Source organism: Xenopus laevis, chromosome 1S (genome assembly GCF_017654675.1).
Source record: "Xenopus laevis strain J_2021 chromosome 1S, Xenopus_laevis_v10.1, whole genome shotgun sequence".
Lineage (NCBI taxonomy): Eukaryota > Metazoa > Chordata > Amphibia > Anura > Pipidae > Xenopus > Xenopus laevis.
The window spans coordinates 77,072,812-77,100,810 of record NC_054372.1 but is presented as its reverse complement, the minus strand read 5'-3'; the positions used below and the strand labels follow the sequence as shown (position 1 = coordinate 77,100,810).

The window sequence follows — 27,999 nt, the reverse complement described above, 5'->3', positions numbered from 1 at the left end:
GATAAAAAATGAGGAACACTATAGTAAACTTTGTTATCAGCTCTAACCAATAGATCCTTCAAATTTTTCCCCCTTCTTAAATGCTAACATGGGTGGTTCTTGGCATTCAGTACCAATGATAGCGTCAGTTTGTAAATGGTGCCAATGTTTTCATCGCAGTGCCCTGTGTCTGTCTGTAAAATTTTTTTTCAAAACGAAAATAATTATGATCCAACACAAAACATAACAGATCATAAATATAAGGAGCTCTTATATCTTCCCTGTATTTATCCTTTAACAATTTGCCAATTATTTGTTTACCCAACTCATGGGGAATGTTCGTATAGAGGCTAGATATATCCATTGTGACCAACAAAATTTTTGACTGAGAGTCCTGGCCAATTTTAACTGAATGTAACTTGTTGAGAAAATCAAAAGAATCTTAAATGAACGATGGTATTGTGATAACATGTGGCTGTAGAAAAAAATCCACAAATTGTGCCAGTGGCTGACATATCGATCCTGACGCCGAAATAATCGGTCTGCCAGGAGGATCAATCAAAGACTTGTGAATTTTGGGGAGCAGATAAAGGCAAGGACGTCTCGGACAGTTCATAATCAAAAACTTACTTGTCTTTTCATCAATAACATCCTGGTCAAGCGCTTGTTTAACTTTTATAGCAATTTCATTTGAATAATGTATAGTGGGATCTCCCGATAACTCCTCATAACATGTAGCATCTGAAAGTTGGCAAAGTGCCTCTGATCTATATTTTGCATAGTCCATCACAACTATGCCCCCACCTTTATCTGCAGATTTAACAATTCTGGATGTATCCCTGCTTAGCTCCTGAATGGAGGACATTTCTTTGCGATATAGATTTCTTGAATATTTGTGTTTACGTTTAATGTATAATCCAATATCTCTTTTAACATTATTAGCAAAAGTACTCACAGATTTGTTTTGTATCGGTGGCATAAAGGTGGATTTTAAACGCAATTGTTGTGACATGATTGGTGTTGGTTGCTCAACTTCTGAACACGTCTGTTCCTCTTCAAACTTGGAGGCAAAAAAAGAATTTAAGTGCAATGTACGACAAAATTTAAACAATTCAACCTCAAAGTCGAAAGGGTTAAAATTAGTGGTCGGAACAAAACTTAATCCTTTACCCAAAGTACATACCTGCAAATCAGTTAGAGGTATGGAGGACAAATTAAAGACTATCTGTCCCTTTTGCTCCGAGTCTTGACCAGACTTTTTGGAATTGGAAGAGTATTGTCCTGGGGGGTGTGATTGCTTTCTTTTGCCTTTTGAGAGGCCTCTGCTGGTTTTTTTCTTGTGTATATTTTGGTGCCTCTCGCTAAAAAAGGCTTCTGATGTCGTTGTTCTGCTAGCGAATCACTATCAGAAAGTTCCATGCCACTTCCCGAGAATGATCCCCTGGCCTGTTGTCTGGGTGTGAATTTCCTAATCCTTCTATTGTAATCACCTTTCAACCATCTATAAACATTATCTGTTTTGTAATCTTGCACCACTTTCAAAAGTTTTTTCTTTTTAAATAATAGTAAATCTGTCTTCAAAAGATCAAGTTTCTCATTCAGCTGTGTACAAAAATTGTCCCTTTCTTCCTGGGTTGAGACCCTGTCGACTTCCAACTCTATTTTCAAAATGTCTGTTCTGATTTTAGACAAACTGTAACTAGTATGCTCTATAACAAGTACCATCAAATCCAGAGAGGCCTTGTTTAAAATGGCACACCATTTTTGACAAAATTCTTTATTTTCCCTAGGTATATTAGAAATCCTAAACCCACGAGGGATTAACCTCTGTTTGTAATATTCACTTAAAGTAACTCCATGCAAATGAAGCTCCTGTTCCTTTTTCTTTAAGCGCTCTAGATAACCTTATTAGATCCTGTGGACTCTCAGGACCAAAGGCCTCTAGAGGGCTACTCTTAAAGAGAATTTGATTAACTTGATTATTCATTAAACATAAAAGTGTGATAAAAATTGGCAAAGATACAACACCTTTGGTACAACATTGTAGAGACAATCGCCATAATGTCTCATCATTGAGAATTATGGGGATTGAACAAATTGTTAATTCAGTTGGAGGAGTGGATAGAAATACACTTTTATTGAGGAAAGAAGCAGAGTGGATTTATCGTTTGAATACAATTACACCTCATGGCCTTAATGATTCTTTAAATTTGTCTTGCTTTCTACAGAACAGATAATTCTTGCATTTTCCAATGGTTGCTCAGTTTCTTAATACGCCATTCCGATATGGTGATTATTTGAGAATATTGGGGATTAACTGTTTCGTGAGTCCTGGGTAGGTATGATTGCTTTATGTTACTATAACTATTTTTGCCACAAAATTGAAATAATGATGATTTTTCGTCATAGGTTTGATGATAATGTGAGGTTAATATGATGACAAGGACCGCATTCCATTTGACACACAGCACATTTTGGATTATGTTCAAATTTTGTTTTGTCCTCCACTTTCCCTATTGTATATTGTAGAAAAATGTTTTGTTACTTGTGTATTTTTGTATATTTTTTTATCTGTATTTTTTTCTCTTTTTTTGCTTTCTTTTATTTTTATTTTGGAATGCTAATTAGAAGAGATGAGGAAGTTCCTTGCAAGCTTATGGTAATTATTTTGTAAATTATATGTAATATGAGTTGGAAGCTGTTGACTGTCCAGCAATTACCACTGTCTACTTGATGTTAGTGACGCTGGAACGCAAGTGCGCTCCATATGTGAAGCAGCAGGAACTTCCCCAGATCTTTCTAACAGTCGGCGGAAGTGACGTCTATAATAGGCGACGCTGAAACGCATTTGCGTTCCATGTGGATCGTAATGCACTTTTTTGTAACACACGCTTCTGCTTCAGAGCGGATGTGACGCCACACGCCACTTTGCATGCGTAGGGGGATGATGGAGGCTTTGCAAAGGTATTTAAACTTGTTTAAGGTATGCATTCGTTCTGCCTTTTTATCCTTTTCTAATACTTTATGGATTTTGCCCCTGATGAAGACCACTTTTGTGGTCGAAACGCGTAGGGCCATTACTGGGCCGTAGCTAAATATGTGAGTGTATTTTTGTAAATGTAATAAACTTTTGCCTTTTAAATTTGAGTGTGCAGTCCCTATATTTAACTTTTGTTTGATTCTTTCTTGGAGACTTTATTTGGGCGGTCTTCATGGGACAAGCACCTCACTATTAAATTGATATTGGGTGTGCGCCTTCTAAAAATCTAATTTGTTCTATGACCTATTCAACTGAACGTTTTTGTTTTTTTAATATTTTTGTAGTTTTCATGTCAGGTATGTATACTTTTTGAAAAGTGTTTCTAACTATGAAAATGTCCCTCTGCTAGACTTTTAGTACCTGTGTACTAAATGGGGGAAAAACAATAGAAAAAAAAGAGAACAGTGGTATGTCTTTTATTTCCCAGGAACATCTGAGTACTGGGTCGTTTTCTGAACAAAGATTTTTAGTGAAGCAGTATTCCATTTTATTAAACTGAACATCTGAAAAACTGTCTCTGCAAAAATGTGGGTACCCTTGTAATTTGAATACATATAACTGCTCAATACTGATTACTGGCAACACCAAATTGGTTGGATTAGCTTGTAAGCTTTGAATTTCATAGGCAGGTGTGTCTAATCATCAAAGGGTATTTAAGGTGACCAATTGCAAGTTGTGCATCTGCTTGACTCTCCTCTGAAGAGCGACAGCATGGGATCCTCAAAGCAACTCTCAAAAGATCTGTTCAGAAAAGATTGTTCAGTACCATGGTTTAGGGAAAGGCTACAGATAGCTATCTCAGAGGTTTAAACTGTCAGTTTCAACTGTAAGGAATGTAATCAGGAAATGGAAGACCACAGGTCTGGCAGGCCAAGAACAATACAGGAGCAGCATATGCAGAGGATTGTGAGAATGGTTATAGACCTACAAGAACATTTTGCTGCAGATGATGTATCTGTACATTGTTCTACAATTCAGCGCAATTTGCACAAAGAACATTTGTATGGCACGGTGATGAGAAAGAAGCCCTTGTCGCTTGTTGTATGCAAAAGCTCATTTAGACAAGCCACAGTAATTTTGGAACAAACATAACAAAAAGCACTTTGCATGGCATTCCAAGTAAAACACCTGCTACCTACTGTCAAATTTGGTGGAGGTTCCATCATGCTGTGGGGCTGTGTGGCTAGTTCAGGGACTGGGGCTCTTGTTAAAGTCGAGGGTCTGATGAATTCAACCCAATTCCTTCAGGATAATGTTCACGCATCAGTCACAAAGTTGAAGTTACGCAAGGGTTTGATATTCCAACAAAATTACCCTAAATACACTTTGAAATCTACAAAGGCATTTATGCAGAGGAAGAAGTACAATATTCTGGAATGACTATCACAGTCCCCGACTTGAATATCATCAAAACTCTATGGGATGATTTGAAGCAGATAGTCCATGCCCGGCAGCCATCAAATTTAATCTGAACTAGAGAGATTTTGTATGGATGAATGGTCAAAAATAATGCCATCCAGAATCCCGACACTCATCAAAGGCTATAGGAGGAGTCTAGTGACTGTTTCAAGTGTAAAAGGAGGCTCAACTAAGTATTGTAAAATCGTAATATCTCTGTTGGGGTGCCCAAAATCATGCACCTGTCTAATTTTGTCATGATGCATATTTTCTGTTAATCCAATGAACTTTATGACACTGAATACTACTGTCTCCATAAAGCATGTTATATATTAAAAGGAAGTTGCTACCTTGACAGCTCAGTCAATGATATACAAAACTATAAAGAATTAAGAGGGTTCTAAACTTTTTCATATTTTTATATTAATTATATATATATATATATATATATATATATATATATATATATATATATATATATATATATATATATATATATATATATATATATATATATATATATATATATATATAAATGAGTCAGAAAGTACCCGCACTCATACCCCAAGTCCAATGGCGGGTGCTGGGTCAAATTATGATATATAATATGTAAAGTGGACCAGCACTCCAGAAATTTTGCAAATGATTTTAATGAGTCATCACCTCGTGTGCCCAAAAAAGGACACACGAGTGATGACTCAATTAAATTATTTGGAAAATGACTGGAGTACTGGTCCACTTTACATATTATTTATGTATAATTATTTATTATAATATATATAATATTATAGAAGGGCCTACACTCCATTTTCTTGTGAGTCAACTCTGCTTTATTTAATGCATATCCAACGTTTCGGCCCCCACTAGGCCCTTTCGCAAGGGTAAATTGCAAGTGCTTAGGTGCACATTTAAATACCCTTTAAGCATTCTTTAAGCATTCTGACCATCTTTCCACAATAAATTAGCCCGCACGGGTATTTAATAATATAAACAACATACATCGCCATGCAGGTCATGCAGAAATGTGTGTGAAAACATTGGCCACTTGTAAGTGATGATAGCATCATATAGCGTCATATTGCCCGTTAGACCCAAATTTAGCTACCAAAGAGGCAGTACTTTGAAGGAGATTTTGAGCCCTTCTGACCCGATTAACAAATATTCAAATCCATTAAAACAGCATTTTCTAACATCACGACCACGGGTTTAAAGGTGCAGAGGCTGTGTAATGTGAACCTGCACGACAATGTGTGTTGTTTATATTATTAAATGCACATGCGGGCTGATTTATTGTGGAAAGACGGTCATAATGCTTAAAGAACATGTTGGAATTCACAGGGCAAGTATCAGGGCAGCCTTAGACCCAGAAAGGGACAACAAGGCTAAAAACAAAAAACAGGATATTGCACAGCAGCTAGTGGCAAAGCATTGGGTGGAATTAAAACATAAAAATCCAAGTGCATTCCATTTTCTGTAGTTATTATACTGGCATGCCTGGTTATACATCCCCTCAGTAACAACAACCAAAATGCGGTCTCTGCAGAAAGACTTATTTTGGTTTCATAAGCCACATTGTTAAAGGGGTGATAACCTTTAAGTTAACTTTTAGTATGTTATAGAATGGCTAATTCTAAACAACTTTTAAATTGGTTGTCGTTTTTTTTGTTTTTAAATTGTTTGCAATTAACTCTTTTCAGCTTTCAGATGGGGGTCACTGACCCCATCCAAAAAACAAATGCTCTGTAAGGCTAAACATTCATTGTAATTGCTACTTTTTATTACTAAATTCGCTATTCAGGCCCTCTCCTATTCATATCCCATTCAAATAAAATTATTCAAATAAATTAATGGTTGCTAGGGTAATCTGGACCCTAGCAGTCAGATTGCTGTAATTGCAAACTGGAGAGCTGCTGAATAAAAAGCTAAATAACTCAAAAACCACAAGTAATAAAACATGAAAACCAATTGCAAATTGTCTCAGAATGCCATTCTTTACATCATACTTAAAATTAATTGAAAGTTGAACAACCCCTTTAAGATAACCGAAAACATACTGATATTTTGCAATCTGTAGAGAAGATCCAAAATATGTTTGGTCTTGGTTAATTTAACAAATTCATAGACTAATGCTTAAACTGGCCCTAATGTATGTTTTGAATGAGGTGAGAGATGTGAATGAGATGTTTTTAAATGTGATAGGAAACTTAAGATTCATTAGGGCAGGTAAAAAATATGGAACATTTTAGGAAATCGTGATCGGTTTTGAGGTGTAGTTCCCCTTTAAATCTTGCGATCTCAATGGCGACATGCAAGATTACTTTATATCCAATATTTTTACATCACCATACGGTTAAATTGCCTACTCACAAGATGATATATATGTAATATAATGCCTGTAGTATTAGCAGATCTCCACTCCCTTCTGGGTTGGCTCATGTGTTTCAATGTGGAAAATACAAATCTATGATAGTGTAATACCTTTTATTGAAAAAAGATTTTTAAAAACAAATCTAACACTCACATTTGTTCGAAGTAAATGGCGCAGGCATTTGGCGAAACGTGACAGGCAGGAAGTGACATCACACTAGGATCACAGGAAAAGCCACAAGGGTAATATACATGCTGACATAGTCCCTTCAAGGAGAAGGAAAGCCTGGGAAACCTGTACATTACATGAGTCATTTACTTCAAACAAATGTTAGTGTTAAATTTGTTTTTAAAAATCTTTTTTAAATAAACAGTATTTCTTTAGGGAAGGTGCTGATGGCAAGGGAGAAATAAAGATTCAGTAATAACTAGGCCTCTCTTCTGAGCTGCAACACAGGGGACTTTTAAAACATGGCCTTGTTACAAAAACATGGACATTTGGCAGACAGAGCGGAGTTTAGCCGTGTAGTAGGCATGGGGAGATCGGCAGCCAATCAGGAAGCAAGGAGCTCCATCCTTTTATGGGTAAAAGAGCTGTAACACTTGACAGGGAGCAGGGCAGTCAGGAGCAGGACAGGAGAGCAGGCAGGCAGCCAGAGCAGGAAAGCCGAGCAGCCAGACAGAAGGACTAGTGCAGAGAATGAGAAAAGTGATCTACTGCACTCAGCAAGTAGTATGCCTCATTTGAATATGTTATTTAGCGCTCTATTTGATTTAATAAATAGAGAAGCATCTATAGCACAGGGGTACCTGAGCAATATCTAAAAGATGTTATGCCCTGCCAAACTACTCCATTGGGGGTACACCTATCTAACTCTGTTAAGGAACATATTTGGAAAGGGGAATATGTGGACTTACTGTCACTAATTCCCTCTTTTAAACATTTTAAACATTTTATTAAGTCAGACAAAAAGGCAGATACAGAGGAAGACAGGAGACGCCCAGTGGCAAGAACCTTTAATAATTGGCTTCAAGCCTTTTTTATATTAGCCAGTATTATTTGTGAGAAACAGCCATGACTTGCCACCCAACTTTTTAAACATATTGATAATATATTAGAAGCATATAAGCATATAAGAGCTTTGGGGTGTGGCATGGTTTCTATATGAAGAGCACTTCAGACAAAGATTGGCTGTACAGGACCATCTGATGTGGGGGAATAAAGATTTGGATCTGTGGCTTGGTATGCTGTCATTTAGGCAACAAGTGCCAGGTCCACAGACCCCAGTCAATTCATCTCAAGTAAAGAATCCTAATGCTCCTCTTCCAAACGTGTGTTGGTCATACAATGGGTCTGCTTGCAAATGGCAAGGGAACTGCAGATTTTGTCAAGAATGGAACTTCTGCGCAGGGAATAACCCGGTTTTTCAATGCATCAGAAAGTTCACTAGTTCAAAAGCTTCCCCAGCCAACCCCAGAGATACTGTCGCCAGTGAAGCTACAATAAATGCTTCACTGGCTAAATTGCTACCCAAATCAAATGAAGGCGCAACTAATTGAAGCAGATTTTCGTGAGGGTTCTTAGAAACAAGATTTTCTGAATTTAAAGTCTGTCCAAATTAACCCAGCAATTGTGCGGGAAAAAATCTGTAAAGAAATTGCACTGGGCAGAGTTCAAGGGCCATTTCTCGAAGCACCTATATTTAATCTTAGATTATCACCACTCGGGCTAGTACCAAAAAAGGAAGCTAATTGTTATCGCCTTATACATCATCTATCCTATCCAATTGGCCTGTCCATCAAAGATGGAATTGATAGAGAATGATGCTCTGTATCATATGTGTTGTTTGAATCTGCATTATCCATGCTTAATAAGGCTGGAACAGGTGCTCTAATGTCAAAAACAGACATTAAATCGGCCTTTAGATTGCTGCCCATCCACCCGCAGTGCTTAAGATTACTGGGCTTCCATTTTGATGGTTATTTTTATTTTGACAAGTGCTGCCTATGGGCTGTGCACTATCTTGTCTGTATTTTGAAATATTTTAATCTTTTTTAGAGTGGTTAATGAGGAAAGAGACAGGTTCGGACCTGGTCATTCACTACCGTGATGATTTTTTGTTTGTTGGTCCCAGTAATTCACAGCACTGCCAGAAATTACTAAACACGTTCATTTGGCTAGCCAATAAATTTGGCATTCCTCTTGCTAGGGAAAAAAACAGTAGCCCCAACAACCACTATCATATTCCTGGGCATAGAAATTGACAGTGTAGCAATGGAATTTTGCCTGCTTTAAGATAAACTGCGTAAGCTTAGGGCTTTAGTTGATTCAGCTTTGATCCTTAAGAAAATGACCCTAAAACAACTGCAGTCTTTTATCATCATCATTTATTTATATAGCGCTGTCAAGATACGCAGTGCTTTGATTGGACAATTTTGCTACTTGGGTTATGCCCATGGGGCGAATGTTCAGTAGGAGGCTGGCAGCTTTAACTGCAGGTCATTCTACCCCCTACTCTCATATTAGGATACATTCTGACATAAAAGAAAGATCTTAATAATTTTGTTTGTGCTGAAACATTATCAAGTTCAGCACTCAGTCAGACATCACTAAGAGACCGGGACTTAGGCAGATCATTAAAGGTATTGCTAATAAAAGGCCAGCAAAAGATGAGAGGAGGCCAATTACATTGGCGCTTCTGAGCAAACTTATTGATACAATAGCAGCAGTGTGCTCATCCAATTACAAAGCTGCTTCTTTTCTTTTTGTGTTAATGTTCTTTGCAGCATTACGGGTCAGTGAAGCCATCTCACCCTCTAAATTTAGAGCAGGAAGGTTGTATAACGCTTCAGTTAGCATCATAAAGGATAGGTTAAGAATCTTTATTCAAAGGTCAAAAATTTATAGGATGGGTCATGGTACCATTAAATGGCTTGGAAAATTTGTTAATGCTAAGCTGTGTCCAGTTATGCTATTTGAGTCTTTTTCATCTGTACGGCCCAAAATTTCAGGCCCTTTATTTATCCATGCAGATGGAACATTTTTGTCAGTTTTTCAGCTTAATAGGGTATTAGCAAGGTGCTTGGGAAAAAATAGGTCTTTCCCCAAGAGCATACAAGTCACACTCCTTCCGCATAGGGGCAGCAAAGAAGGCAGCTTTGTGGAGACTTCCTGATACCATGATAAAAAGTATTGGTAGATGGGAATTGGAGAGATTTAGAATTTATGTGAGACCCTCACTTGCCGAGTTTCTGGTCCCAAAAAACAGATATGGATAATTGGTCATTCATATATTTATTGTGCAAAGCAGAGAGCCAAGGCACGGACATATGTACTTAATTTGGACTTTGGAACAAAGATATCTACTTTGTAAACTGGATGGGACTGAGGGGACTCAGAAGGAACCAGCTTATGGAGACCCTTATTCAAATGTTGAACAAATGTTCTTTACCACACTTGATATTAATTCATTTGGGGGGCAGTGATTTAGTTCGCACTAGATCAGTGTGTAAGAGGGTGGTCAAGTGTTGAATATGTATCTGAATGGATGTTATGCAAAATTTGTGATTGGCAGAATGTTAAATGGAAATGTGATTGTGGATTGTGCAAAGTGTGAAGTGCTTGGAAATTGTTGTAAATATCTGAATGTAATTACTAGAAACTACCACAAGGTGGCAGTGGTGTCAAACCTATGGTTCAGGAGGTTCCATGCTGGATAGCAGAGGGAAAGCACATGCACAGAGTTAAGAGCAGCACATGCACAGTAAGTGTCAGGGTAGTGTTTAATTGAAGAAGGTATTTAAAGGGGAGACACACCCAAAGGGTTGTTCACATGCATTTGGATTCAGATAGAGAGAGGGCACAAGTGTGAAATACTAGGTATTTCAGATAGTCAGGACTATTTAGCATGGGTAGTTAAGACCCCAACGAGGAGGTAGTGGCATATGTGCCAAGGCTAAGCCAGTGAGGGTGCAAGTGGAAGTTATAGGAAAAAGGACATCCTGAAGGAGGGGGAAAAGAAAAGTCCTATCCGGAGTAGGCCAGAGGGGCATAGGTCGTATGCCGGACTGGTAGGACCGGAAGGTGTCACAAGAAAAGTCCTACCCTGAAAGGTCAGTGGTGCACTGGCGTGGTGTCAGCCCGGCTGAAGCAGGGAGGTGGTGAGTAACCCTGGAAAGGGATGTCCTTCGGAAGGTTTCGGGGAAAAACCTTTGTGTGTTTGGAGTGTCGGCTTAGCCAGCAAAGGAGAAGTGTATCATTGCCGTGGATTGTATATCTGTATGCCCTGATGTGTGGAAGAGTCATCTGATGAAAGAAAGTGTGTCCAAATAAACAGTTCAAGTTTGTTTTATCATCAAGAGTGTGGACTTTAATCTTTGGATCAAGTTGGGTTTCCATGGTGACAATGTTTACCCCTTCCTACCCTTTCATAATTCGGTGTTAACCCTTAACTCCCCTTACAAGTGGACCTAACAAGAGCTATCATAAGTGACCTCTCAGAAATTAGACTACATATGCCGGAGGTTTTGGTTGTTTGGTCTGAGGTAATTCCTAGACCTTGTTGGCAAATGACAGTTGAGACCATTGGAAAAAGTCAGAAGAAAATTGAATTACAGGATAGCGAAATTTGTGAGAACCATCAACATGACAACGTACCGACTCGAAACAAGTGATACAGGCCTTCTGCAGCAACAAGGTACATTTATCAGACATTGGTCTTGATATTTTCAACATAGGAATGCAGAAAGCAATCGAAAAGGCATTTGCAATTTGGGGGAAGCCAAGACCTAAGCATGGAGGAATAACTTTAAGCTCTGGGGCCTGGTTGTTGAAGGCAGAGCTTATCAGGTAAAATGGCCACCTACTAAGACATTAACAGAGGTGGGCTGTTTTTTTATAATTGCTATGCTTGGTTTTATAAAAGGTTCTGCTGTCCTTCCTGCACCAGAGGAAGGACCCTTGAGGTCCGAAACATGTTGTGCTTGCAACTTGAATAAAATCACTTGAAAATACAGCTCTCCAGTGAACCTTCTTCTGCTGTTGGATAACAGTTCTTCAAGGCAACATATTTCTGTTAATAATAAGTGGCATGGAATAAAAGTCGCTGCAGCCTATTTTTCTCCAGCTAAGTCTCATGGTGTCATTATTTAGTTAATAAGTGCTGTCTACGTACCCCAAGAATCTGGATTAGGTTTCAGTTCTGTAAACTTCATTATGGCGATCACAGAAAAGGACCTGACTCAGCATAAGCAGTAGCAGAACTTAAGAGCACCTCCACCCAGCCCCCCCTCTGCAAAAAATGGCACACTGCACTGCTGTCTGCTGTATTGGTTAATTGTGCAAGATGGCACCTACAATCCCTCTGCAATACACTGCTTTTCAAAACAAGGTAACATACAGACATGCCACATTTAGAGTATCCCCAGTGGTGTGGTTTGTGAAAGGAAAGCCCTGGAGCTATAAACGCAGGGGCTGCATGACAAGGGATCCGAATGACCAGCAGCCAGATTACACTGGTTTATATTTAAAGATTGGCAGAATCAGATGTAGCTGTGAGTGGGTGGGAAAGAATGAGTAAAGGCAGGGGAAACCTGGGCTGGGGGTGGAGAAAGAGAGGGATGTGATGTCAGGTGTAGAAGCTGTTCACTTCCTTATCTTCTGAGCTGGTAGAAACATCCCACCCACCCCTATTTTTTGCATATTTTGTGAAATGTCAGGAGTTTCTCTTTATGTTCCCATATTGTCTATTAATATGCAAATGTGGAGGTATTACTGCATGTGTTGTTATATTGTGGGTTATACAGTATAAACACGAGAGTGTTTGCATGTTATTATTCATGTTAAATGAATATCAAGTGCTTGATCCAGGAAATGTTTCCGATCGCCATTTGGGGTCAGGAAGGAATTTTTTTCCCTCTTGAGGCATAATTGGCAGTGGCTTCAGGCTGGGTTTTTTGCCTTCCTCAGGATAAAACCAGTGGATATATGATAATGTATTTAAGTTTTTATTTGTCACAGCAACGGTAGGAATTTGCCAGAGTACTGCACAGGTAAATTTAGAAGAGGGAGAATGGAGGTTCTCTCCTGTGACTGTACTGTACAGTGGGTTGATTGATGCAGACACTACTACTGCTTGTGCTAGGTGACAACCTGACTGCAGATTCCGGACCGACAGTAGGGCTGCTGAACTTCTCTCATGGTGGGAGATGTAGCTCCTGCTCGTAGGAGAGTTTGGGGCCATCCTCTCTGTAGGTAGAGGCAGCCTAATAGTGGTGGATATAATGACATAGTGCTGATCTCAAGTGAGGAGCAGCAGAGCATTGTAGCGACCCCTTATGGAATTCTGGCTTTGAATATTGCCTTGGGGTGAGGCTGGTAAGATCCTATTTATTTGATAAAATGTTAAATGCTGTGGCCATTTTCACCATTTCTGCCTCCTTGGGGCAAATTCACTAAGCGCCGAAGCGCCGAACGCTAGCGTTAATTCGCTAGCATTTGGCATTTTCGGTACTTCGCAAATTCACTAACGAACGCTGGCGTAATTTCGCTAGTGTAACTTCGCACCCTTACGCCTGGCGAATTTGCGCAACGAACGAAACTACGCAAATTCACTAACATGCGCATTGTTCTTTACGCCACCTTTTACGCTAGACTTCCTTCGCCACCTCAGACCAGGTGAAGCGCAATAGAGTAGATAGGGATTGCTTCAAAAAAAGTCAAAATTTTTTCTAAGTCCCAAAAAACGCTGGCGTGTTTTCTACATTATGGGTGATAGGCTCAAAAAGATCGAAATTTTTTTTTGGGGCTCCCCTCCTTTCCCCCTACATTTCCTGACTCATGGCAACTTACCTATACAGTGGGCACATGTGTAGGGCAAAATAAAATTTTTTATTTGATGTTTTGAAGGTTTTCTAGGCATTTGTAGTGCTGATACGTATTCCTCCATTGAAATTTGAATTTGGCGCCGTATGCAAATTAACCTTCGCTAGCGTAACTTCGCTTCACTTAGCGAATCAACGCTAGCGCAACTTTACGCTACCCCTGTGCGCAACTTCGAATTTTAGTGAATTTGCGGAGCGCTGGCGAAACTACGCCTGGCGAAGTGTGGCGAAGCGCGGCGAAGTTGCGCCTGGCGCAACTACGAATCTTAGTGAATTTGCCCCCTTGTGTTTCATTACTGTGTGTAACTAAGGAATTCAATGGGTTGGCTGGAGGCGAAGGGTCAATTGAGGAGTCCCATTGTCAAGAGAGTTGAGGCAGCAGTTATTATGTTTTATTTATATAGTGTGTAAGCATTTTAATAACTCTGCTTTGTTCTTTTGTCCCTGTAGCATGCATTGGATCTACAGTTAGAAATAGCAAACATTTTGCAGTCATTGGTGCACACTGAAAGGAACCAGCAAGTCATGTGTGAGTCAGGGCTGCATGCACGCCTGTTACACAGGTGTAGCTCTGCCTTGGCAGATGAAGATCATCCACTTCACCCTCCACTTCAGAGAATGTTTGAAAGACTTGCTTCTCAAGCCCTGGAGCCTATGGTGCTGAGGTATGTAATCGCAAAAAAATGTCATTCAAAAGCACAATAAGCAATACATTTTTTAATTGCATTTGTGACACATACATAACATTCTGTACTCTTCTGATAATTTTCATGTTGTTGATGAATAATACATTTCTTTGGAACTGTTAACCCCTAAAGATTAGATATTTTTAATACAAAATATTAAATAGGTCGGAAAAAATCCCCTTTTCACATATTTTACTTTTCACAAAATATGATAGTGCTTCATGAGAAATTGAAAAATTTAAGAAATTTTATCTCAACATTGGATAAATCAGCCTTTAATGGGGTAGTTTCACATTTCAAGAACTTTTAGTATGTCCTATCCTTTTTTTACATTGAATGTTCAGCACGATTTAAATTAATTATTGCTTTCTATTACAATTATGTCAAAATTTGCTCTCAGGTATGGGACCTACTATCCAGAATGTTCTGGGGCTTTCTGGATAACTGATCTTACTGTTATTTGGATCTTCATGCCTTAAAGGGGACCCGTCACCCAAAAAAATTATTCAAAATCCTATTTTATCACATCAGTCAAGCAAAATGAACTTTAATTACACTATATAAATTATTTGAATCTTGTTTCCTTCAGTCTGGGAATTCAAAATGATAGCAAGCAGGCAGGAGCCATTTTGTGGACACTGTTTTTAAGGAAAGCCTTGTATGATCTCAGAATCTTGTTTGTCCACCAGAATAGGGGACCTGATGTCCATTTCCATGCACTGGCTAAACAATTAAATGTTAAAGAGAACGGGGATATGTGGGGAGAGCAGTGACATCTAAGAAGTGCTGAATTGAAAGTGAAAGTAATTGTCTGCCCTGCCTCTATGCCACGGGCATAGAGGAGGGGCAGACAATATTTGATTGACAGCTGAGATGTTTAAATGAGTTTACAGCAGCTATGAATGCTTTAATAAAAAATAGAAATTGGATTTCATGTTTAATTTGAAAAGGACTTTTATTATACAGATTTTTGTGTCTGGGTGACGGGTCCACTTTAAGAATACTAAAAAATCATGTAAACATTAAATAAACCCAATAGGCTGGTTTTATTTCCAATAAGGATTCATTATATCATAGTTTGTCTCAAGTACAAGGTACTGTTTTATTAATACAGAGAAAAAAAGAAATAATGTTTAAAAATCTGGATTTGGATAAAATTGAGTCTATTAGAGACAGCCATTCTGTAATTCTGAGCTTTCTGGATAATGGGTTTCCGGATAACTGATCCCATCCCTGTACTAAAAATGTCTTTAGCATGGCCATTAAAGGTATATTATAGCCTCTTGTTTAACATGCGTTCATTGAATAGGACTTAAGCTGAAAATAGTTTTTACCTGTCATACATAACATTAGAATCGCTAATCACCTAAAATACAATATTTAATATCATTATATAATGCTGAAACCACATTAATAATGTTTAAAAAATGTAAGTTTGTTGTATGTTAAAAATTATATCTTAATAGGCCACTAAATATGTTTAACGTTTTGGTTGCATACAAGATCCAATTTGTCTCTCTATCTGAGCTTAATAAGAAATTATTCCCCTTTAAAACTTGCATGAATTTGCTCTATACCTACACATTTGGTACCTTTCAGGTCACTGTTGTGATTTACTGTATTTATAGTGCCACAATACACTATGGATGTGTTCACCTGTTCCATTTTATCCTCTACATACAATCCCTTGCAGTGACAAACCAAAAAAACACACCATATAAATTTAGGTACAATTAATAAAGGTATTTGCTATAGGTATGTTGCTGGATATGTTTTTGTGGGGCATTATAAATGGGCACACAAGTGTGCCTTACTTTGGCACATAAAGGTCCTGTTATTTCCAAAGGGGTTCTATTTGTCTCTTTTTCCCCCAAGTTTTTGAGGGGGCTACCATGTAATTTATTGTTCATGCCCTTTTGAAGCACCCTCTTGGTTTATTTCATATACTGTAGCTGTCCCTTTACTGGGTCAGGTGCTATAAGGTAGCAATATTTATAAAAGTCTGTTTTAATTTAAAGTTGGTTTCATTATATTTAGTGCAAAAAATTGTCCTTATACACAATAATAAATCTGTATTTATTATTCCTGCCCCTGCTTGTTTCACATTTTCAGTCTGCCTGATAACCCTTCACTAAAAGCCTTACCTATGAACCAGGGTTTCTTCTGGTTCTTAGGAACGGACCTTTTGGAATATAACTTATGCAACTCTTACTGTGAATGTGTTGACTTGTACATCGACACACAAAAAACATGCTTGGAAGGAATTTAAAATGGAAATTTGTGTTTTTAACCTGAATTCAGTGCTTAATATTTAGTAAAACAAGGAAGGAACAAGGAACAAGGCCTCTCTACCATCTACATCTACCATCTACAATTTGTTTCCATCCTTGGACCAACTTTGTACAAAAAACTAAGTTTAGTCATCCAACACACGTTTTATGTGAGTGTATGGAGGGGTCACTGTGTATGTATGTGCAATGGGTTTTGGAGTGATTGAGCTTCATAGACTTACTATAGTTTTTTTTTCAACCCAGCTTATCTATGTAACACTTTATTAAACCTTTATTATGTATCTGTCAGCACAACCACTCAAGGAAGAATGCCCAGTTTTTTTCTAATCTCTGTACTCCAGATTCAGAGACACTAAAGCATTTGGTTACCAAAAATTTGGGTGGGAATTTAGGGGGATTGTGGTGTGTACAGTTGTATTCAGAATAAAAGCAGTGTGTTTATAAAAGTGGATAAAGCTTAAAATTCTTATAATAGCTTTTATTTCCATACACAATAATGCATTGGAAACACGGAACATTCTATTCCAAATCAAAACATGAAGACAAATGTATCAAATTTCTGTTATTCCTTTACAGAAAGTGAAGAAAAGGGGAAATTAGGCTGTTCCAAAAAATAAGTGTCTGCATTCTTCAAACTCAGAAAATAAATAGAAATATGTCACCCCAGTTAGCAGGTATTTTGGAATGAAGGGCCATAACAGCAATCAATTGAGATGGTTAGTTCTACAAATAGTAAGGATACCCCCTAGAGGAGGGTATTATAATCGCATATTATTGCAATAGGAAATAATGTGGATTGATACATAAAACACCATGGCCCCTATGGGTTTAAATGAACATTTGAACTACTCATGTTTTTTCTGACTTAGTGATGCCTTTTTCTTTAAGTAATTTGGATTTATAGTGACTTGTATTGACCCCTAGTGGTGATAATTTAGTAAATTAATTTTGTTCATTCTACTTTTTTCACAACAAAAAGAAAAAGTGATGCAAATGTATTGATTTTATGGACAATTCACTTTTATTACTACTGTTTTGTCACTAATGATAAACACTACTTGTCACTACACAGGTATTATAATTATGCAATATTGTACACAGTATCACTTTCTGATATATTTTTGCTTGTATACACACTTTGTAATGTCACTTAATTGGAAAGGAGGAGCTTTCCTCAAGAGCACCTTTATATACCTGTGAACTGGGTTACACCTAAGAGAGCACTTGAGAAAGGAGTTTGTACCTCCGAAATGTCCCATGTGGATCTTAATAAACTACAAGTTTTTTGCACATTTACCAGAGTGTGTGCCATCTGTATCTATATAGGGATTACTGAAACAAAGATTTGCAGCAAGGTTTCCAGATTGAGCACCACCCGAATACACGCACAGGTTTTGCATTACCAATGATTAAGATTACAAACTATTTCATATATGTGATATCTTGTTTTGCCTCAGTTTTCTTGTTTAATCTTACAGGGAATTCCTACGCCTGGGAGACCCTCTAAACTGTGCTGCCTGGGACAAACAGCTGTTGAAACAGTATAGAACGCACAAGCCCAGTTCCTTAAGTTATGAGCCTGAAATGAGAAGTAAGTTGTCATGAGAGAATTTATTGTGGGAAATGTAGTAAATGTCATAAACTGAAAAATAAAATTGTATAAGGAATTACAAAGGCATCTCAGAAAGTAGACAGGTCACATTTGACATTTGCATTTCTCAGTTTATGGCATTTATAATCACTCTTTATACTTTATTGTGTTATGTGGATATTCATTTTCTGTGTCACATAGGTAGCATGATCATGTCAGCAGAAGGTATTGGCTCTGACAGTGTTTTCTGTGTGAGTGAAGATAGTCACTACAGGATAAACCGGAGCTTGGTAAAGTCAGCAGAAGGAAGTACAGTGCCCCTTACAAGGGTGAAGTGCGTAGTTTCTATGACAACGCCACATGACATCAGACTTCACGGATCATCAGTGACTCCAGCCTTTGTTGAATTTGACACATCTTTAGAAGGGTTTGGGTAAAACATGTATTTTAACATTCTTTGTGCATCTCAAATGGGAAAAAAAGCCAGTAGATTTTCTTTTCAATATAAATTCCCATCAGTGCTTATGGTCAGCAAGCAACTCAGGGAGTTGAAGAAAAGTACTGTATCAGATGATATGTTATTGTGGTAAGGGTGTCCGATATTGTCACCTTACTAAACTTACTTTCACTTTAACAGCAGAAAAGAAATAAATAAGTAATAATAAATAAATAAGGCAAGTTGGATTTTTCCTTTGTGCTGCAAGTTGAATTATAGCAAGGGCTTATTTTTGCAAAACCACATGACATTTTGTGTTACATCATTCTTAATTTAAAGTGTAAGATAATTTATAAAACAATTTGAATTATAGCCGTATACATGCGTATATTTCATTATTTTGCCTTAAAAATAGAATACATGTGTTAGACTAGTTTGTTTTCTTTTGAAAATGCTGCTTTTTCCATGTGCGGTCATGTCATTTGCAGTATTATTGACAATAATGCACATCTGCTTTCCTGTAATTTGCTAGAATTTTGAGTAATACAAAATACTTCAGGCAATACAAATATGTGTATGTGCAGGCTCTAAATATCCTCTTGTTTGGTTAAGTCACCAAATCAATGGATCTTTGCCTAATTTGGCCTCACATACACAGGACCAATCGAGCTACTGATCACATAATCCTATGGAGACCCACTCAGCAAAAACTCAGAGCAGTTTTTGTCTGACTGTGTTTTCAAACCTGCCTGATACTATATACTATACTATAACTGTATAGGGGGTCAGCAGCATTTATTGGCCTGTGTTTAGCCAGTTTCAGAATTTGTGAGAACGCTATGACCACCACAGAATGACTGCTTAGTTGTGCATCCACACAACAGGTTTCACATCATGGATCCATTCCAAAGGATGTATACTTTTAAGGAGAAGGAAACCCTGTAGAAAAAAACCTGTACCCCCCACCCCATGTAGACCCCCTCACTCCTCCCCCCAGGGTAACTACCCCCCGGGGAATTGCCCCATACTTTATACTTACCACTTGTCGCAAATTCTGGCATCGGACTTCACGGCATCCATATTCCAGGTCCTCGGTAAGCTGACTTGGAGATCGGTATGTCGGCGCGTTCACGTTCAGGAGCAATTTGCCAGTGTTTGTCAACTGCACATGCAACAAAATTGAGGGAGATTGCCGATCTCCCAGTAAGCTTACTGATCTCCCAGTCAGCTTACCGAGGACCTGGAAGATAGATGCTGTGAAGTCTGCTGCCAGAATCTGCGATGATGGGGCATTTCCTCGGGGGGGGCAGTTAGTCTGGGGGGAGGAGGGAGGGGGGTCTACGTGGGGTGGGGGGTATGGGTTTTTTTTTTACAGGGGTTTCTTCTCCTTTAACGGTATTCTATCCTGATTTTTATGGTTATTTTTTTATTTCTAAACAACACTGTTTACACTGCATATAATTCACTCTACCATTTAAAATGTTATTTTTGAACTGTCAAATGTTTTTTTTTTTTGCTGTAATGTGGAGGCAGCCATCTCAGTGCATTGTGCCCAGCAACGTAACTAGAGGGGGGCGGGCCCTGGCGCAGAACGCGCAGCCGGGCCCCCCGCCCCCCTCCGTATGCCCGGAACTGGCCGAAATAAGCGGCGCATGAACTGCCGGGGGGCCCTGAGGGGGTGTGGGCCCTGGTCCAATCGCATCCCCTGCTCCCCTGGTAGTTATGCCACTGATTGTGCCTGATTCTGAGCTTTGAGAAGGAGCCAGCCCTTCAAGATTGAACTGCTTTGAGAGAAGCTATTCTTTCTCCCCTTCCCATTGTATTTACCACATTCTAGGTTGTGCTTCTTAGCCCCATGGGTAGCCATGGGAATAGCACCCAAGCAGGGTAAAGCACCTTTAGCAATGCAACAAATCCTTCAGCAGAGGTGTCAGGTTAGATGCTATCTGGTTAGCTACTCATTGTTTTGTTGGTAGGCTGCTGCTGGGGAGGGAAAGGAGAGGGTTATATCACTCCTACTTGGGTACTTGGGAAACTGACAATATGTCTAGCCCCATGTTAAATTTTAAAATTAAATATAAAACCTGTTTGCTCTTTTAAAAAAATGGATTTCAGTGCAGAATTCTGTTGGAACAGCACTATTAACTGATGCATTTTGAAAATAAAACATTTTTTCCCATGACACAAAATTCCGGGCAGTTTGAATGAAAGTTGTTGAGCAACATTTGGTAACATTTTAATTTGCTTTTACCATATGAACTGAACACAAAAAATGGACATTCAGTATACACACAAAAGAAATGGCACATGATGCCTGAAACATACTGCATTTATGGACACACCATAAAACACAACTAAGCAGCAATTCTGCATGATAACAGTCTTTTGAAGTATCTGAGAATATTTCAATGGATGCAAGTGATGGAACATCCAGAAGATATTCCGATAGTAGATAGTAAGTTTTGCAACCTTTGATGTAGCTTGTTAACGATGCATTTGGAAATTTTCCTCAATATTTTTTTTATTCCGCAGTTGTCTCTTCCTGCCAAGTTTAGCTCCTCATAATGCGCCTACCAGTAATTCAGTCACCACAGGTCTTATCGATGGAGCTGTCCTAAGTGGAATTGGGACAGGTACTAAATCACATTGTTTTAAATTATTTACAGTAATTGGGTACTGGTGTGGGTTACAAAGATCTATTTGATTAACTGAATTTTCTCTGGGACTGTGGTGTAGTTTGTTTTATTCAACATGAAGTGTAGGAAAGTACGTTTAGAGGCATATTTATCAAGAATTGAATCTGTGAGTTGTGTGAGGGTTTTTTTTTATCTCGGATAAACTCGATTTTCGAATGTTTGGGTATTAATGAAAAAATCCGAAATGTCAAAAACTTGAATGAAAAAAAACTCTAATGATCGAGTTCATGTTCCGAACAAACTCCAATCACTCTAATTGATTGGGTTTATGTCCCGAAAACCCAAATTGATTGAGTTTTCAGATAAAAACCCTCAAAACAACCAAAAAGCTTTGACTAGGACAATACCCATTGACTTCTACATGACCATGCCAGCTTTTAGATGGCCAAATTTTACATTCACATTTTTGAGTTTTTGAAAATATAACTTGAATGTATGAGTTTGGGTGCAAAAAAATTAGAATCATGGAAAAAATCTAATTAGATTTTTGATAAATCCGCCCCTTAAAGTTGCTTAAATTGTCCTATTTTGTGAAATGTAGTTAAAGGTGTTCAGAGAATAAAATACATTGTACCCTGTAATTTTCCTTTCCTGGATAACGTACTATGCACTTACTGGGCATAGCCTTGCCCCATTATCACATGGACCATTATCGAAGATTTAAAAGACCATCCACACCCCCTATCTGGCATCTAATGACAAGTTTAAAAACAACAACCAAAAAACAAACTGGATTCAGCATTCTGTAGATATAATTATGATTCACCATAGAACAAAGTGCAAGGTATAAGGTACTTATTTATAGAATGAAAATCTCTAGCGGTGATTCAACTACAGAAAATGTTTTTCTGCAAGACCCATCAAGGGCTTTGTCAAGTGTAACATAAACAACATGTGAATACAGATTTAACAGTTGACCTTTAAAGGACAAGGAAAGTTAAACTAAAGAAGTAGGCTAGAATTGCTGTACATTATATTTTGTGCTTCTGTACCAGCCCAAGGCAACCACAACCCTTTAGCAGTAATGATCTGTGTCTCCAAAGATGCCCCAGTAGCACCCCATCTTCTTTTCTGCCGATTCACTGCACATGCTCTGTGCTGATGTCAGTTACTGAGCTTAGGGACCAACTGAAAATATACAGCACACAAAGAATATAAATGTCACAGTTTAAGGCTGATTTAAGTAATTAATAAAGAAAATTACTATATGGCAGCACAGAAACCAATGCAACTAGCATCAAAATTTAATATTCCACCCAATAGCATCAGCTTATATTACAGACAAACCTCATTTTCTGCTTGATAATTTGCAACAACCCCTAAGCTTAGCTTCTCAACAGCTTCTCAGAGCCCACTGAGTATGCGAGTGTCGCTGACACTTTCCAAGATGGTGACCTCCTGTGACAAGTTTGAAGTCCTGGATCATTGCTGCTATTGAAAAGCTGAAACTTTATTCTGGTGCAATAAGTTCAGTATATAAAATATGGCATTTTAAGCCCTATCCATTTTTAGGGTTTTGTTCTCCTTTAATGTTAACAAGTGAGTGCATTGAGGGTAAAACACTAAGAGACTTATTTATTAAAGGTAAGATTTTAGTGGTTTTAGAGGTGAATTTTAGTGGTTTTGACTAAGCTCAAACTCTAAAACCATGATTGTCATTGAATTTATTTAGAGTTCCAGTTATAAAAGTACTAATGAAAAAAAAAAAAGCTGAGCGATCTGAAAAAAAAATCGGACTACCTCAAAAACCTCTAAAATTTTAGTTTTTCAGACAATTTCTTGCAAAAAAAATCTGAAAACCTCTAATATTCTAATTGGTTTTAAAATGGTCCAATAGGATCAGTGCATCTCCCATTTGCCAACTTTTACTTGGCAAAGTTTGGCATTAAAGGCTTTCGTGTTTTTTTCAATTAATAAATCTCAAATCTTTAGAAATATAGGAGAACCACAAAATGGGATATTCATGCAAGGGCCTATCCTTGAAACAAAATAATATTATCTTATAACTTAGGTTAGTAGAACACATTAATTGCATATATCTCTCAAAATACACCAGAATTAAAACTTGTCCCTTGTAACTCCCCAACTTGATATAGCATGTGAGCAATGACTCAATTTTAGCTGGCTTCAATTCTGCTCATAATAAGAAAACTAAAGGTTAATGCAAAGTGTTATAAAAACAAGACAAACTGTACAGTTCATTCATTTCTTTTGGGTGGATGCAGTCAAGAACCCTTCGCCTTCATTCTTAAAATTGTAGTAGAGATATGGGACCTGTTATCCAGAATGCTTGGGACCTGGGGTCTTCCTGATAACAGATCTTTCCATAATTTGGATCTTTATATCTGAAGTCTACTTGAAAATCATTTAAACAATAAATAAACCCAATAGGCTGGTGTTGCTTCTAGTAAGGATTAATTATATCTTAATTGGGATCAAGTGCAAGGTACTGTTTTATTATTACAGAGAAAACGAAAACCTACATAGACCCAAAATAGATGCTTTGCAAAGCAAATATTGCAAAATAGAAAAGTTCCCATACAAGTAAAACATTATAATACATAAATACGTCACATTTCACAAAAACTCAAAGGCATTCTAGTGGATAGACTGATGGGGATATTGTCATGCTTTATGAAAAGTATTTGGCTGTTACATGTTATGTATATTTAATTGTATGTAAGCAAGCATGCCATTCTCCTTTTACTAAAATAATTGTAACATGATTTAATCAATTGTATAATGCATATAGCCACAGCTTGGTTGTTGCAGTCCATTTCATGAGGGCAACAAACCACAGCATACCCTTTTATTGGTAGTATACAAAACTGTAATGAGTCCCTTTTTATCAGCAGCCCCAGGCCCAGTGGACAAAAAGCACTTTCGTGCTTGTTGTCTATTACTGTGCCTGCTCACAGATAGAGGCAAGAGATACCTACTCTCCCTGGCAGTGCAAATTTTATCACATTTATTAATACTTTACTGACTGTTATGTATTACCATAATATTAACAAATTGGTGCATTGATCAAATCATGTGCTACTTTAATCAGTGTGTCAGTTCATCAGAATGTTTTTAGCTATTATGTTAAGCCCCCAAAAAAACAAAGGAACATTGCATTAAAATTAGAGCAACTTAATGGGCCTATAGCAATTGTGCATAGCTCTTTGTCAGTCTTTTTATCCTAAAAACGAAGGCAAATATTTTAAGGAACGGACACTTAAGTAAATATATAATCATGTTGTGTAATATTACACTTTGTTTACAATAAAATAATATGAAATAAAATGAAGTATTTGTTTCCTGTAGGAGAACGCCTTTTCCCACCACCATCTGGGTTAACATACTCTACCTGGTTTTGTATTGAGCATTTAAGCAGTCCACCCAACAACCATCCAGTCCGACTTCTGACTATAGTTAGGCGTGCCAATTCTTCAGAGCAACACTACATCTGTCTTACCATTGTCCTCTCTGCTAAAGACAAGTCATTGATTGTCTCCACAAAGGAAGAGCTTTTACAGAACTATGGTAAATTAAGAAACCTTCCATTATTATTGAGCTATTGTTGGTTTGAGAATTTATGACTGCAAAATCCATAAACTTTTTTAATGCAAATTTTTCTTTTGAGAAGCAATCCGCACAATCTTAGATTTCCTCTTAAGATGGCCATAGACATGCAGATTTTACCCTTGTATCTGACGAACGATAGGACCTCATCTTCCATCCTACCACTAACCATTCAGATTAAATACATTTCCAACAGATAGTAGTGACAGTCACCCTTTCATATCGTCAGGTAGGCAAAACATGCAGAAATACTATTGGTAGCCGACAGAAATCTTTTAACCTGTACTGATCTCTTTGGTATGAAAACTGTCGGGACGATCCATACACGGTCCAAAAATCATACAAAACTTTGATTTCTAAGACTAGATCTTTGCGTCTATGGCCAGCTTTAGCGTCTAAAGTTAGACGACTTTGTCCCCAGTTTATGATGGCTGGTATTACTTGAGTATAGACCACTTTTATATTAACTTACTTTATGTATAGAAAGTTTTATATTAGCTACTATAGTTTGATTAATTAGATTAGATAACATAGATTTTATTTTCTGATATGTCCAACCTCCAGTATGTGATGTATTTAAGGATATTGGGAGTTGTACTTGAAAAAATCACTTGTTGGGTATCTGTGTTCATTATTATTTATGGTTTTATACGTGTCCATGTGCACACAGGTCTATTGGATCCACTGCTCTCAGCCTGCATATTTTTGCAGGCTAAGAGAAGTGGATCTGCTCCATGCCCCGGCTCTATTGATCTAAGCCACTTCGTCCTGCGTTTGCACACATGACACTCAGGTGAGTGGAGGTAGGCCCAAAGATGCCTCCTTTTGCATATTTGGGCTGACCTTCACTTCCACTTCCCTTCATGTGTGCACGGCAGGTGGAGCTAATAAAAAATTCAATGGAGCAATGGAGAAATATGCTGGTTGAGAGCGGTAGAGCCTACAGCTCTGTGTCCCCATGCCCCTACTCACAACCTTCACAAGCAGCACACTGTGGTTATCCATGTTATCATGGCTCTCATAGGACAATACTCATAATTCAGGTTGTATACTCTGTTCCCTTCACAGTTGATGACTTTAGTGAAGAATCATCTTTCTATGAAATCCTGCCATGCTGTGCTCGATTCCGCTGCAGTGACCTAATCATGGAAGGACAATGGCATCACCTGGTTTTGGTTATGAGTAAAGGCATGCTGAAGAACAGCACAGCAGCACTCTATATAGATGGGCAACTTGTCAGCACAGTGAAGGTGAGAACTCCTGCAGCAATAGTCACTAGCAGCTTCATGTATCACATTGCTGTGTTTTTTTGTGTAAAACACCTTCCTTCTTAAAGGGCATGTAAAGGCAAAAAAATAAAATCCAATTTTTACTTTCTTTAATGAAAAAGAAACCTATCTCCAATATACTTTAATTCAAAAATGTGTACCGTTTTTATAAGAAACCTGACTGTGTACAGTGAAATTCTCCCTTCATTTACTGCTGTGGATAGGAATTGTTAGATGGTCCCTAACTGCTGAGCACTTATGAACAGCAGGGGGAGCCCCCACCTTACTTCCCAGCCATACAGAACTCAAGCAGCTTTATTTATGACGATCCCTAAGCAGCCCAGCCCACACTGAGCATGTGCACAGTCTTAGTCTTGCAAAGATGTTTAACAAAGTTACAAGATGGTGACCCCCTGTAGCCAACTTTGAAAGCATAAATCATTTGCTTGATTAGGCTTGTGGTGCAGTAAGTTAATGTTTATATTTAGTATACAAAATACAGCATTTTTAACCTTATTCTTTTTTAGACTTCACATGCCCTATAAGGACAAGTAATATCTGCTGTTTCTTGTACAAAGTGGAAATACTGAGGACTGAGGATAACTGAGTTAACCTATATGTGCATGCTACTGTTACAGTAATATGGATTTATAGTAATTTTGACATCCATGTTTCAAAACTTCTCTTGGAAAAGTATGTATGGCGTGAATAGAAATGTTCTGTTACTTGTTAAAGCCTCTTCCGGCACCTTGAAAAGCATAATACAGGTATAAAAACCTGTTATCCAGAATTCTCTGGACCCGGGACTTTCCGGATAACTGATCTTTCTGTAATTTAGATCTTCTACTAGAAAATCATGTAAACATTACGTAAAATCAATAGGCTGGTTCTGCTTCCCGTAAGGACTAATTATATCTTAGTTGGGATCAATGTACAATGCAAAAATAAAATTGCAACCTGGTTTCATATATTTTTAAAGGAGAAGTAAACCTGAAAAATGTTATGTCTAGTAAATACAGTATTTTTATGCTAAACTTAAAGGAGAACGAAACCCTAAAAATGAATGTCTAAAAATACCATATTTTATATAGACATTTCTGGCCAGAAAAATGATTTTAAAGTTGTTTAAAGGGTGCAACGACCTGGACAGTGCCATGCCAGAGGGGGATCAAGGGCAAAAATGTTTCTAAAAAATCCATTGTTGACACAGCGCTGCGTTTTGTGCTGTAAAGGGCAGAAATCACACTACATTTCTAAACCTGTGTAATAAAATGCTTTAAAACGTCCGGCGTCTACATGCCAATCAAGTCGTGTAAAAGTTACAGCCTGTTCACACGCAAAGACGAAACGTGGTGCTTACTGCAACGCAAAAAGACGCAAAGAGCTTTAATGAATGATACCGTCAAGTGAGCAAATAATAGTTTTTAATTACTAGTTGCTTGTCACCTCCAGGATGTTCGTCCTGTTGGTGGCAATATTTCTGTAGTGGTGTGTTTAGCAGTCACCGTGCTTGTGCGCACGTGCACGGTCAGGCAGAGGTAATTCAATGTACAGTGAAGCGAACCAAAAAACACTGATTCTGCAGTGTGGGCCCAGTTTTGGTCTACTTTATTGATCACCTGCGGTGACCATAAAAGATGCGATTTTGCCACTGTTGCAGAACCCTGAAAAATTAGGCATGTGTACTTTCCTGAAAAATTATGTTTTTTTTGTCGCAGCCACTGAACCAGAAGTCCAGAAACAATATGCCATATAAATGCTGAAAATATTAATTTTTTTTTGTGGCAGCCACTGCAGC

General features: G+C 38.0%; 1 protein-coding gene across 7 annotated transcripts in view; it reads left to right on the top strand.

The window, feature by feature from the left end:
- The window catches only part of LOC108704099 (WD repeat and FYVE domain-containing protein 3), a 453,243-nt gene that overhangs the window by 221,944 nt on the left and 203,300 nt on the right, over positions 1–27,999 (top strand). For all 7 annotated transcript variants that reach the window (XM_041579765.1, XM_041579766.1, XM_041579762.1 and 4 more), the window contains 6 exons: positions 14,117–14,331; positions 18,122–18,234; positions 18,436–18,667; positions 21,203–21,303; positions 24,676–24,894; positions 26,002–26,183. In XM_041579765.1, coding sequence (XP_041435699.1) covers positions 14,117–14,331; positions 18,122–18,234; positions 18,436–18,667; positions 21,203–21,303; positions 24,676–24,894; positions 26,002–26,183 — 1,062 coding nt within the window. The remainder of the gene's footprint in view (positions 1–14,116; positions 14,332–18,121; positions 18,235–18,435; positions 18,668–21,202; positions 21,304–24,675; positions 24,895–26,001; positions 26,184–27,999) is intronic.